The sequence below is a fragment of the Varanus komodoensis genome, unplaced genomic scaffold (genome assembly GCF_004798865.1).
Source record: "Varanus komodoensis strain SLA01 unplaced genomic scaffold, ASM479886v1 scaffold3, whole genome shotgun sequence".
Classification (NCBI taxonomy): Eukaryota; Metazoa; Chordata; class Lepidosauria; order Squamata; family Varanidae; genus Varanus; species Varanus komodoensis.
This window is the reverse complement of record NW_025335761.1, coordinates 60,808,253-60,819,718: the sequence shown is the minus strand read 5'-3', so window position 1 is coordinate 60,819,718 and position 11,466 is coordinate 60,808,253. Positions and strand designations below refer to the sequence as shown.

Genomic DNA, 11,466 nt, shown 5'->3' with positions numbered 1-11,466 from the left:
GCCGCCGTCCGTGCGGGGGGCGGGCGGGGGGCGCATTCCGGGCAGCGGCGGCGGGGACGGGCCTCGATGGCGCGCCCCGGGCGAGGGCGGCTCCGAGCGGGGCGCGGGCTCAGCGGGGACGGCCGGGCCGCCGCCCATGCCCTCTGGCCGCGGACGCGCCCCCGCCCCGCTGCTGAGCGCGGCTCCGGCGGCTGGGCGCGGAGCGGGGCGCCATGGGGGCGAGGCCTCCGCCGCCGCGCAGGAGCAGCTCCGCCGTCGCTCCTGCCCTTGCTTCTCCGCCCGGCTCGAGCCGAGCCGTTCCCGGGAGCCTCCCTCCCGCGCCCCTCTCCGCTCCGGAGACCTTCGGGGGCTCAAACGAGCCGCTGACGTCTGTGCTGCCGGTTGCCCCGGGAAACCACGTCCCATTGCGCACGCGGGAGAGACCGGAGCCGCCGCGGCGACTCCCGCCGCCTCGCAGCCCCTCTTCCGGCTGCTCTTCCCGAGGCGCGCACCGGCCGCCCCCGCTCGCGGTCGGAGCCGAGCTCGGCATTTGCACGGCGGGCGGGGATGCACAGGCGCCCCCGTCGCTGCGGCATCTCGCAAGCGTCTGCCTCCTGCCGGGACGCGCGATGGAAGGCGGAAACGTGGGAAAGGGTGACAGAGCCGAGGGGCGAGCACACCGAGGTCGGAGTTGCCGGCATGTGCGAGCAAGTTCCAAATGTTACTTGCTCCGGGCCCGCTCGAAAATGCGTCTTCCGACAGAAGGTCGTCCTACAATGCCCAGGACTCCCCACCCAGCTAAGCCGGACTCAAGAGGTGCTGGGCCTTGTCGGATTTCTGTGAGGATCCTTCCCCAAAGCGCTCTTACCAGAGGCCCCTTCACCAGCCAGTGGCACCTTCAGTTTTGCCATGCAGAGATCACAGGCGGGAAGCATGCAATACCCACATTAGGGAAAGTGCCTGAAGGTGCCAATCTGGAGGAGGGCGGCTTGGCTCGGGGGCAGGTGTGCACCCAGTCACTTCATGCCTCGGGCCCCAGGGGAGCAGGTGAGGGAGAAGCGGTGCCCACCCTTGCGTGCCCTGAAGAGCAAAGCAGACACTGCAGGCCGGCCTAAGGTGCCTTTCCCATCCCACGTCTAGTGGATGCAATGTGCTGTCACCACCGGCACTGCATCCTTCCGTTTTCCCCCTGCAGCACACACCACCACCCTCCGCATTTTATCCTCACAGTCTTGTTTTCTTCTCGCGTTTCCTAAGGATTTATGATCAGAGTCCAGTATTTTCCACCATCCAAGCTTTATAAACTTTTCTTTCTGTTACAAGTTTCCTGATTAATTGTATGGCTTGGTGGCAGAATAAAAGTGTCATATTCTGGACAATGGTAAGATTTTTTCCCCTCCCCGGGTGTGTCCTTAAGACAAAATCATAGCATGAAGCTTTCCCCATAAGTTCTACATACTTTGTTATTTTGGGTCAAACCACTGTGCGCTATCAGAATTACACATTTAATCAGTTTATTACAAGAAATCTGTTTTAATTGTTAGTATTCCTGGGACTTCACACAAAGAGGAGAAAGTCCAAAGCGGACTTGAGGGCCAAGTATTTAAAAAATAAGCGCAAAGTGGAACTAAGAACCACAAAGATGCTTAGGGCACAATCCTAGAGTCTCCCAGCATTGGCTTCGATGAGGCAAAGGGTGCAGGATTATTCAGAGTCTGCGATCCTGCAGTTAGAGCTGGGACTGAACGCTGAGCCCCCTGCCCTCCCTCAACATGGAGGGGAGAAAAGGAGCATGCTGGGAGGTGGGGGAGGGAGGAAGCCAGGTCTGAGGATATCTATGGGTTTCTGCTGGTGCCTGGGCTCCTTTTCTCTCCCCCGGTGCTTGCCTAGATGGCCCGAAAGGCCAATTAAATAAAAAAATCAGGACAAGGCCCAGTGGCTCTCTGTGCTGCCACATCTCATTTTGGGCTCAGCGTGCATGTCAGTTCTGGGCCTGGATGTGTACGTACCTAGGCAAGAGGCAAAAGGACTGGGCAAGAGTCAGTTCATAAACACATTCTGCAACTTTGAACAGGGCCCTCGTGATCTTCAGCATAATTCTGCTACAAAACTGGCAAACCTGAAGCTGCCATACTTTGGAAGCGTCATGAGAAGCTGAGCCTCCCTGGCGAAGATGTTCATGCTAGGGAGAGTCGAACACAGAAGAGGAAAAAAAGACCAGCTGTGAGCTGGACGGACTCCATCAAGGAAGCCAGAGCCTGGAATCTGCAAGAGCTGAGCAGGGCTGTCCTGGATACGACATTGTGTGGAGCTTTCCTTCATAGGGGTGCTGTAAGTTGGAGGAGATTTCTCAAGGGCTGAGGCTACCGTGGACAAGGAGCATATTTAGTGTCCACTGCCCACATAACTGAAGAGGTTGTTTATCTCGGGCCATAAGGAGAGAGGGCTTATGGGAGTGAGTGAAGTCTGCCGCAATGGACCTTGGAATGCAAGCTGCATAAAGCAGGAGGAAGCAGAGCAGTTTTTGAAAAAAGACTCTTCTTGCTGGACAGGCAGAGGAGCAAAATGATTGAAGGAGAATCAGAGAAGACCAAGGAAGAAAGAAGTAGATGAACAGAAGACAAGAGAAAGCAACTGAGTGAACTAAAGTCACTGCAGAGGAAGATGAGGGAAGGCAGTGGCATGATGAAAAGAAGAGACTGCAAGAGTGAAAAATACTCTTCTAGGGTTATGGAGGAACACTTTTCTTGGATTTTAAGTGCAGGGGAAGCACTAAGACCTCTTGAGGAATCAAAAGCTAGGTAAGGCTCCTGTGGAACCATATCCTCAGAGACATGATTGTGCCTTGAAGACAATCCTGCATAGATGGGAAGATGGATGGAGATTCCTGTCTTGATGGAAGAAGAGCCAACATGAAAGGAGCTGAAGGAAATGTTGGAGGACATCAGAGAGACGATGCTGGAAAAGATACAGAGGGGGATGCAAAAGGTTCAATAGATCTGACACAGGAGTTTATGAGGGCTGGAAGATGGAGTCAGAAAACTCCACAAGGTGAGAAGAATTTCAGGCAACAGGATGAATTTGATAGGGATTGCAGACCTATCCATTGAAGATTTGGTAGGGAGTGGCAGATTGCCAGAAAATGTACGGTGGGGAAGACTGGTGTTGGCAAGAGAGTGTATGAACGAGAGAGCTCCAAATGAACCCTGGCGCAGGAGGTGGAGGAGAGGAAGACGCAGCTGCAGGCTACAAGTAGCAACTTGGTCTTCTGTGATGAGTAAGCACTGCCTCCAAGTGATTAGTCTGACGGGCTTTACCAAACTTGTATCTGGTTTTCAGAACTGGGGTAATTCAGGGACAGACAGGCCAAAGCAGGTATGTCTCTTATGGAAGGGGGTAAATGAGCAGGTACTGGACTGACCCATTTGCTTGCCTCTCTTTCAGCACAGCCTGCCAAAATGCAATTTTTATCCTGCCTTGTTGCCAAAAATGATGCTTATGGGGTGGGCCATAGTACTGCATGGTTCTTAATGGCCTAGGGGACCTAACACACCATACGACTTACTTACTTACTTATTTAAAGTTTTTATATGCCATCCCCTTGCTATATAGCCTCAGGACGGCTCACAGGACAACATGTTATCAGAAGAGAGGGAAGAAGTATGTAACACTGTTTCTAGAGGGCCTTACACTGTACCTTGTGTGAGGCAAGAGAGAATGGAGGAAAAAATGGGATGCATGTTTTTAGAAAGCTGTCAGTGCTGGGCTTGTTCAGGAGGAAACAGGATAATCCCAGAAGACCAAGGACTGTGAAAAAGGGAACAAAGACTGAAAGAGCAAGCCTTAACCTGCGAGAGTCAGCAAAGCTCAGCAGCCGAGACCAACAGAGGCAACTTGCAGAACTGTGAAGGTGGCGGCCACTGTCCTTTGAACTGTGATACTGCACTGTAATTCGCTGTCTTGAGTTTTTGCTTTGTGTATTTATACTTGTCACTCAGTGGATTGTTCTAGTTACTGAAAACCCTGAAGTCGTATTGCTGAAGGCAGGACGCGCTCCGACAGAGCAAAGCTCAGGGAGCCAGGGTTCCATTTAGATGCCAGGAAGCACTTCCTGACAGTCAGGACCCCGAGGGTGTGGAATGGGCTTCCCCGGGAGGTGGTTGAGGTCCCATCGGTGCGGGTGTTCAAAGACAGGCTGGACGTGCACATGGTGGGCACATCATGAGCAGAGCCAGCTGGAGCCAGGGGTCAGACTAGATGGCCCAGGAGGACCCTTCTGACTCGCTCTGTTTCTGTGTATTTGTGTAGCAGGCTGGAGATTGTGAGCCATCCTTCTTCGTCCCAATAAAAGAACTCGGAGGTATTGTAAGACTCCATCCTTGCCCTGCCCGTTAAACTTGACCACCCTGCAGCTCATGACAACAAGAGCAGGCGTTTATAGTGTTTTCACAAGTGTGAAAAGCAGCGCCATACATGTTGTAGAGAAAAGCTGCATTTTCACATGTTTATGCTTTGTTCTGCTTAAAATCTGTCTGTCTGTGGCCTCTGTGAGGCTGTAACATCACTGAGGAGCCAGAGGTCAGCTCTGATGCAGTGCATGGAGCATGGAACAATTGTGGTTACTTTGGCTGCAGTGGCCTGTGAGCAGGGAAGAGTCCAAAGGGGAAAGATACCTTTGTTTTGCTTGGTCAAGGTGGGTCAACAGGTTGACTGGCGACTGGAAATTCCATACAGAACATGACTGAAAAGGGGATTGTGAAAAGATCGGGAGTGGGAGGGTGCCCAGAGCTGGACAAAGAAAGCCTGTCCTGCTAGAAATCATCTGGAGGGAGACTTGGAACCTGTAGCCAGAGGGGCTGAGGGCTGCCGCAAAGCATCTCTCCCTCGTTGTGAGGGTCTGGCAGGCAGAGAGTTCAAGAAAACTGCACCTGCGCCCTCGGTCACTATGCTCATTACTTGTTATGCAGAAACAAGGACCTACAGAATTCCGAGAGACACTAAATCAGGGGTCCTCAAACTTTTCAACCAGGGGGCCAGTTGAAAGGTGCCGGTGCTGGGCACAGGCCAGAAAGGTGGTGCTGGCAGCGCGCTTGGGCCGGGGCGAGGAGCATGGCGAGGGAGGCGAGGCGAGGCGAGGCGAGGGCGGGCATGCGCCGCAAGGCGGGTGCATGAGGCAGCAGCTTGCTTGCTTGGAGACTGTTTTCTCCGAGTGAGCAAACTGCCACCTCCCTGCATGTGGGGCAAGGTGGGCGGTGTGAGGCGGCTCCAGATGGGCATGCCGGGCCGGATAAATGGGCATGGCGGGCCAGCTCTGGCCCCCGGGCCGTAGTTGGAGGACCCATGCTCTAAATTGTATGAATTACCTGTAAGAATCAGGTGGTATACCCAGGTTTAAAAACATAAAGATAGCATCCATCTTTTTCATCAGAGTTAACAGAAAGACAGAAGGAGAACTGTAGACCAGTTACTTGAGAAAGAAGCCATATTTTAGGGGATCCTCCTCTTCAAAAGTGAAGGTTGATGTTCCAGTATAAAAGGACTCTCCTGAGACTTCTACTATAACAGCATCATGGTCACCACACTTCGTTTCCTGGGAAAAAAGAAAATGCTTCTAGTTAACTTGGAAAAAACATAAGCCACTCACAGATTTATTGGGACATACCTTTTGCAGGTGCCAGGCAAATGCATGGAATGATGCGTCCCGCGATTGAAAACCAAGTTAAGAACTGAAAAGACGAGACTGCCATTGGGTAACACCCAACATGCAATGGCCTTTCTCTTCCCATATACTGCCCCCAAAGGGCCAGGTGGGCATGCAAAACCTTTCACTGGCTACTGTGGGAGAAAGCAAGCAACAAAACTGGGAAGCTTGTACGAGGGACGCACAAAATCCCTCTCCCCAATATGGTGATTCTACCCTTCCAGTGTATGACCTGTTTGTGTAGGTTGCCCCAACCCTCTAGAAAGGCTTTTTGGGGGAGCTGTGGGGGGAAAGGGGATGCAGTGTTGGACTGCTTCTACGATCCTAAATATACAGCCCATATAAAAGCAAAAGGAAGACTATTTATGTTGAGCGGCGGGGCCATGCTATTCACGCTCTGGGGCCTTCATGTGAACAAAGAGGTGGACGAGGACTTGGGAGGGTGCCGTCGCAGAGAGACATCAAACGCACCTCGACTTCATCACACTGCCTTCGCGGCAATTGCTCCCTGTGCCTCTGCCACCCTCTCCCTGCCTTGGGTGCCTCCTGGGCCAAATACATCTTGCTGGTTTTCTTTTTCCCAGAGGCCTTTTGGTCACTGATTGCTCTGCCCATTTGTGAATACTGCTGGAAGGATCCGAGTCCTCACCTTAATCAGACCCAAGAAAGAATGAAACTGCCCACCTGTGCTTCGCATCCTAATTTGGGCAAACTGTTCCTAAATGATCCAATTATGCTATTTTCATGGCTCATAAGGCGCCACTGAGGGGAAGGCCCCACAGAAACGTGTTTGGGACTTGCCTTGATTGCTTTCCCAGTGAACAAGGAGCCTGTTGAGCTGCTTCGGAAGGTCCTGGTCTGGTTCAGCTTAATCTGTCCTTTATGATACTGTAAGGCGATGCGAGCCGTCACACCCGACCCCGTAGGACTTCGGTCAACCTAGTTCAGGAAAATACACCCCACGTTTGTCGCTGCCGTGTTCAGTGACGCAGTGAATGTTTCGCTGCGATTCTGTGCCTGCCCGTGCCGACCACTAGGTTTTGTCTAACTATCCATGCTGGGAAGCTGACTATCAGCACAGGTATGTACTAAGAGGATTTAGCAGGTGCAATTTGAAGCTGCTCGTAACAAAATGCCATTGATTGCCATGAGAAAATCGTGTCATCACACAACTCACCGCAGGTGGCAGAAGAATCCACAGAACGCATACTAATGCAAATGTTAGTATCTTAAGCGAGTAAATTCTGCTACACTCCCCTTCTCTACGAAAGGAAGAGGACTTTGGGCTAGCCCCACAATTGGCACACCAACCAATCCTTTAGTAATGAAAGAAGAGAAGCAACTCATTGGCCATCAGGAGCTGGGACCAAGCCCGTGTCTCCCATTTGCCATCCGAACTGCAGCAGAAGACAAGGGAGGCAGGAATGGCAAAGCCTCCGATTTTCTGTAAGCCTCGTTCATAAGAGCCCAGTTTTTCCTGCTCTTCTGTGCTGAGGCATGCGAGAGCATTAGCCACCTTGAGCAGGCCCATGGGAAAAAGAACTAATAAAATAGGTGGCAATCATATGGCTTCTAACCTGAGTGCCTACACAACTGCTGAGCTGTTATTCTGTATTAAAGATGCGGGGGGGGGGGCTACGTGCCCAGAATCATAAATGATTTTAATTAAGGCTATACTGAATGAAGACGGGAGGGAGGGAGGGAAGGACGGACGGGTGGACAGAAGGTCACTTATACAACAGAAGAGTGAATTTTCTTTACGACTTTCTTAACAATCACCAAATCAAACACAACTGGGTTACCATCAGTCTGGAATCTTCTGTTTTTTCTTCTGTCACTCCCTGTTCCTTTACTTAAGATACCGTTGATCGGGAGCTGCAACTAGTCTTCAAGACAGTTTTCTTATTCATTTAAGAGCCAGGAGAAACCATTTTTCCCTTCACAGAGCCAACAATCCAAGGGCCTTGCCTTGTCCCACTGGATATCACAGCTGCAAATACCACTTGGGAAGCCTGTGAGAAAAGGCAAGGCAAAACTTCTCCTGCACGGGACTCCCTACCTGTGCATCCGCAAACACACATATGTTGCTTGTTGGTTCATCACTAAATTCATCTTTTCCATCAGTCAGTATAGTCCCATAAATGAAGGCCACATCTTCAATGTCAGGATGGTGAACTTTAAACTAGAGAAAATGTTAACCATTTATTAAAAGCAACCTAGTTAATATACAGGTAAAGCAGTTAAAGGCTTCTAACTTGGGCACTTCCTTGCAGTGCATTAATCTATCTGGCTAGATAACAGAGAACGAAGACGTCTGACTGTACCTGAGCCTTAACGGCTTCAGTTACTGAAGATGCCGCGTCGACCAGATCCCTGATCTTTGAAGAACAAACATCAAGCCCCAGCTGGTCAGCGCTAAGAAACGCATAGAAGGTGCCACCATATCCAATATCCACAACCACTTTTCCATAACCAGGAACATCGATGGGCACATCTAACAGTAAAACAAAATGAGGGGCGGGGAGGGCACAGAATGACATGACGTGTCACCACTGCAGGTTATTCACCTACGCCCACCTACCCCAAAAGTGCTGCCTTGCTACACAGTGATAAATCCACTTAAAGACTGTGCAGCCTGGGAACTATAAACCAAGCGTTTTCCTCCGACACAAAAACCTGCAGATGTGCTTCATTGCAAATAGCTCAGTACTGACTGGCATGCTCAACTCAGAACTTGTCTTGAGTGGAGCCAGTATCTGAAGCGTATGAGCAAAGTTAATTTGGTGACACTTAGTGGACACAAATCGAGACCTCCAACAAAATACTGCAGGGAGTCCCTTCCTGTATTCCTGTCTGGCAACTTTTCTTTTCTGACTGACACTCAACAGGCCAGGATAGGATACCATTTGGAACCTGAGGGACCGCTCTGAAGGTGGATTCCCACCTGGTGTTCCCACCCATAGGGAAACCTGGGCAGAGCAAACTTTACCAAGACACCAGATTCACTCCTTCATTTCCTGCATGGCAGGAGTAAGCTGAGCTGCCCTTGCTCACTTTCCAAATAGTCCAAGAACTGAGCATGCTCAGGAGCCTATGGGGGCTCTCCCTCCACTACCACCCCCACCCCCATTTGATTTTGCAAACATTTTGTAAGTCTTCCTGCAAGCTGGAACCTTCCTCTGGTTTCCCAGGCCTCCCACGTTTGCTCCCATCTTTTCAACATTGACCACCTCAATTCACTAGCAGGATACTATAATTCTGATTTACAATGTTGAAATTATGAGATACATGAAGTTTTTTCCACACCGCACATGAAAACTTCGGACAACAGAAATCGCAGTCATTGGATGATTTTAGTAAAATGCATCACAGCCAAGTGCAAAGCGGATGATTAACACAGGCATCTACATGCATTTAATAAAAGAACGTACAGCAGCTCAGGAGGGGAAACATGAGAAGCAGTGCAGGTGTTGCTTCCAAGATGCAGAAAAGCGATAGCCTGGGGAATAGCAGAAAAGAGGATTGATTATTTTAGTAATCGTCATCTATCCTACGGCACGCACAGTCAGATCAACAAACGGCAAGTTCACATTCCTCCAACTGTTAAGTTAATGGGTTTGGGGGTTACCAAACATATGTCAATTTTATAGAAGTTGAACTATTGTGCCTTCCTCCAAAGAATGTTGGAAATTTAGTGAAAATGCCACAAATTAAAATAGGTATGCATCTATTTAATGCATTTCTATCCTACCCAAAAGCCAAACTCTGTGGGCAGAAAGAGTAGCCGCTGTACAGAACTGCAGCTCCCATGATTCCTTAGGGAAAGCTACTATTAGCTAGTTGAGTCTGTGATGGGTCCTGTAGTAAGTGGTCCAGAGATACATTCATGACCTCATACACCCGTTTCCTGTGCTTGAGAACCAAAATGCCCCATCTAAGAGGTCTTGTCCTCTTTGCTCTCCATAACAACTGAAACCTGCTTTAGGTAAAAATTATAGTTAGTACTAAGTGACAGACTGAATCGCTAGAAGATATATGGGATGCGGATGAAGCTGTAATGACTTTCTCTAATTCAAAGCACTCACTACAGGCCTTCTGAAAATAGTGGTGTTTGCTTCTGAAAAGGATTGCCTTGTAGAACTCCATAGGGCAGCTTAAGTTTGAAAAGGCCCTGGGAGTGGGGGGGAAGTCAGTGTACACAAACTATAGATCCATGCTTCAGAACCAGCAGGGTGACAGTGTGTATAATGGAGGAAGTAACTGCAACAGGAAGCAATGCTGCCTTGCATGGAGTCAGGCTACTAGGCCATCTCGCCCAGGGTTGTTGCCCTAGCTGGCAGTGGCCCTGGAGGCCTCCAGAAGATTGTTTCCTAGTCCTGCCTGGAGATTCTTGGGGCTTTCTGCATGTGAAAGATAAACTCTTGCAGGGTCCTTCATAGCATGCTTGGTACTCCTAAGAGAAGCCAAAGCAGGCACCTCGTGGGTAAAAGCAGGAGGTACGTGTACTTGAATCAAGACTAGTGTGAAACCGGGCTCATGCTGGTCTTGTGAAGGCACCCAGTAGGATAAAGGATGGTACCTCCAGGAGGCGCTTGCTTCTAAGAGAGGCGAGGACCTGGGTGACCATTTGGCAAAGCTATACAGGGCAGGGAGTATGGCACAGGGATTCGCTTCGGCCTGGGTCTCAGGAAACCTGGATTCTAGCCTCCAGTCAGTGATGAAATTCATGGGATGACCTTGGGCCAGTCCCTGACTCTCAGCCTTATCTACCTCACAGAGTTGTCCAGAGGATAAAATGGAAAGGTGAAGCTCTATGTAAGCTGCCTTGGGAACCTTACAAGAAAGTGGGATATAAATGTAATAAGTAAAAAGTAATCAGTCTCAGAGATAGATAGCCCACATGCCCCTTCTATTTATGCAGCTGCTGCTGCCCCCAAATTACAGTGGAAAAACCTCGTTTCCCTTTTGAAAAATATGTGGGGAGGGGGCACTTTGAATGCACAACAGTGTTCTCCCAGGGCTTTTGGGACGGCGCCTTTGCATTAAATCAAAACGTATGCCCCACAATTCTTGCATCCTGTGGAAAACTCAGCTTATCCTGGGCCACCAAAATTCAGTGGCAACTATTTGCAGGGGTGCAGCTCCCAGTGGGTTCCAGATCAGGATAGGATTGGAAGCTGCCCATACCCGCTCAACATGTGGGACAACCGCCCACAGCCTGGTGCCTGCCAGCATGCGTGGGATGATGGGAACTGCAACCCAACACAGCTGAGGGCACTCGGCTGGGCGGGCCCCTTTGCACGGCCGCCGGCGCCCCCCGCGCACTCCTACCGACGGCGGCGGCGAAGGCGGGCACGCTGTGGAAGCGGACGCGGCTGCCGCTGCGCCGCCCGTCCCAGGAGGCGAAGGCGGCGACGGGCCCGCACGGGCAGTGGATGGTGACGGCCGCCTCCCCGGGCGCGGCCGGCGGCGGGCAGAGCCCGGAGTCGAGCGCGAAGCGCGCCAGGCAGAGCACGGCGTGGCCGCACATGGCGCTGGCGCCCTCCTGGTGCACGAAGAGCGCCCCGACGGCGGCGCCGGGCAGCTCGCTGGGCCCCAGCAGCGCGCCGTACATGTCGCGGTGCCCGCGCGGCTCGTGCATCAGCAGCCGCCGCACGGCGTCCAGCTCGGGCGCGGCCAGCAGGCGGCGGCGGCGCTCCAGCAGCGGCAGCCCCGCGGGCGGCTCCAGCGGGCCCAGCGCGCCCGGCGGCACGACGCGCAGCGGCTCCCCGCCCGCGTGCATCTCC

At 51.6% G+C, this 11,466-nt stretch overlaps 1 protein-coding gene across 2 annotated transcripts; it reads right to left on the bottom strand.

The window, feature by feature from the left end:
* Nucleotides 1-5,351: 5,351 nt before the first annotated feature.
* L3HYPDH (trans-L-3-hydroxyproline dehydratase) lies at nt 5,352-11,462 on the bottom strand. Of its 2 annotated transcripts, XM_044436636.1 has the most exons (6): nt 11,012-11,044; nt 9,112-9,179; nt 8,005-8,174; nt 7,740-7,862; nt 6,482-6,619; nt 5,352-5,569 (listed from the first exon to the last, which is right to left on the bottom strand). In XM_044436636.1, the coding sequence occupies exons 2-6, from the start codon at nt 9,131-9,133 to the stop codon at nt 5,444-5,446; spliced, it is 579 nt and encodes a 192-aa protein (XP_044292571.1). In that variant the 5' UTR covers nt 9,134-9,179; nt 11,012-11,044; the 3' UTR covers nt 5,352-5,443. The 2 variants fall into 2 exon arrangements, with proteins under 2 accessions (XP_044292571.1, XP_044292570.1); XM_044436635.1 differs by lacking the exon at nt 9,112-9,179 and having other exon boundaries at nt 11,012-11,462.
* Nucleotides 11,463-11,466: the final 4 nt, after the last annotated feature.

What these genes read in the sequence shown, in the direction of transcription:
- L3HYPDH (XM_044436635.1), bottom strand. Translation starts at nt 11,462, where the DNA reads ATGCACGCGGGCGGGGAGCCGCTGCGCGTCGTGCCGCCGGGCGCGCTG. An exon ending in GTGTGTTTGCGGATGCACAG is followed by an intron (nt 6,620 to 7,739) that starts GTAGGGAGTCCC and finishes TTCCTGAACTAG; the next exon opens with GTTGACCGAAGTCCTACGGG. An exon ending in TCACTGGGAAAGCAATCAAG is followed by an intron (nt 5,570 to 6,481) that starts GCAAGTCCCAAA and finishes CTTTTTTCCCAG; the next exon opens with GAAACGAAGTGTGGTGACCA.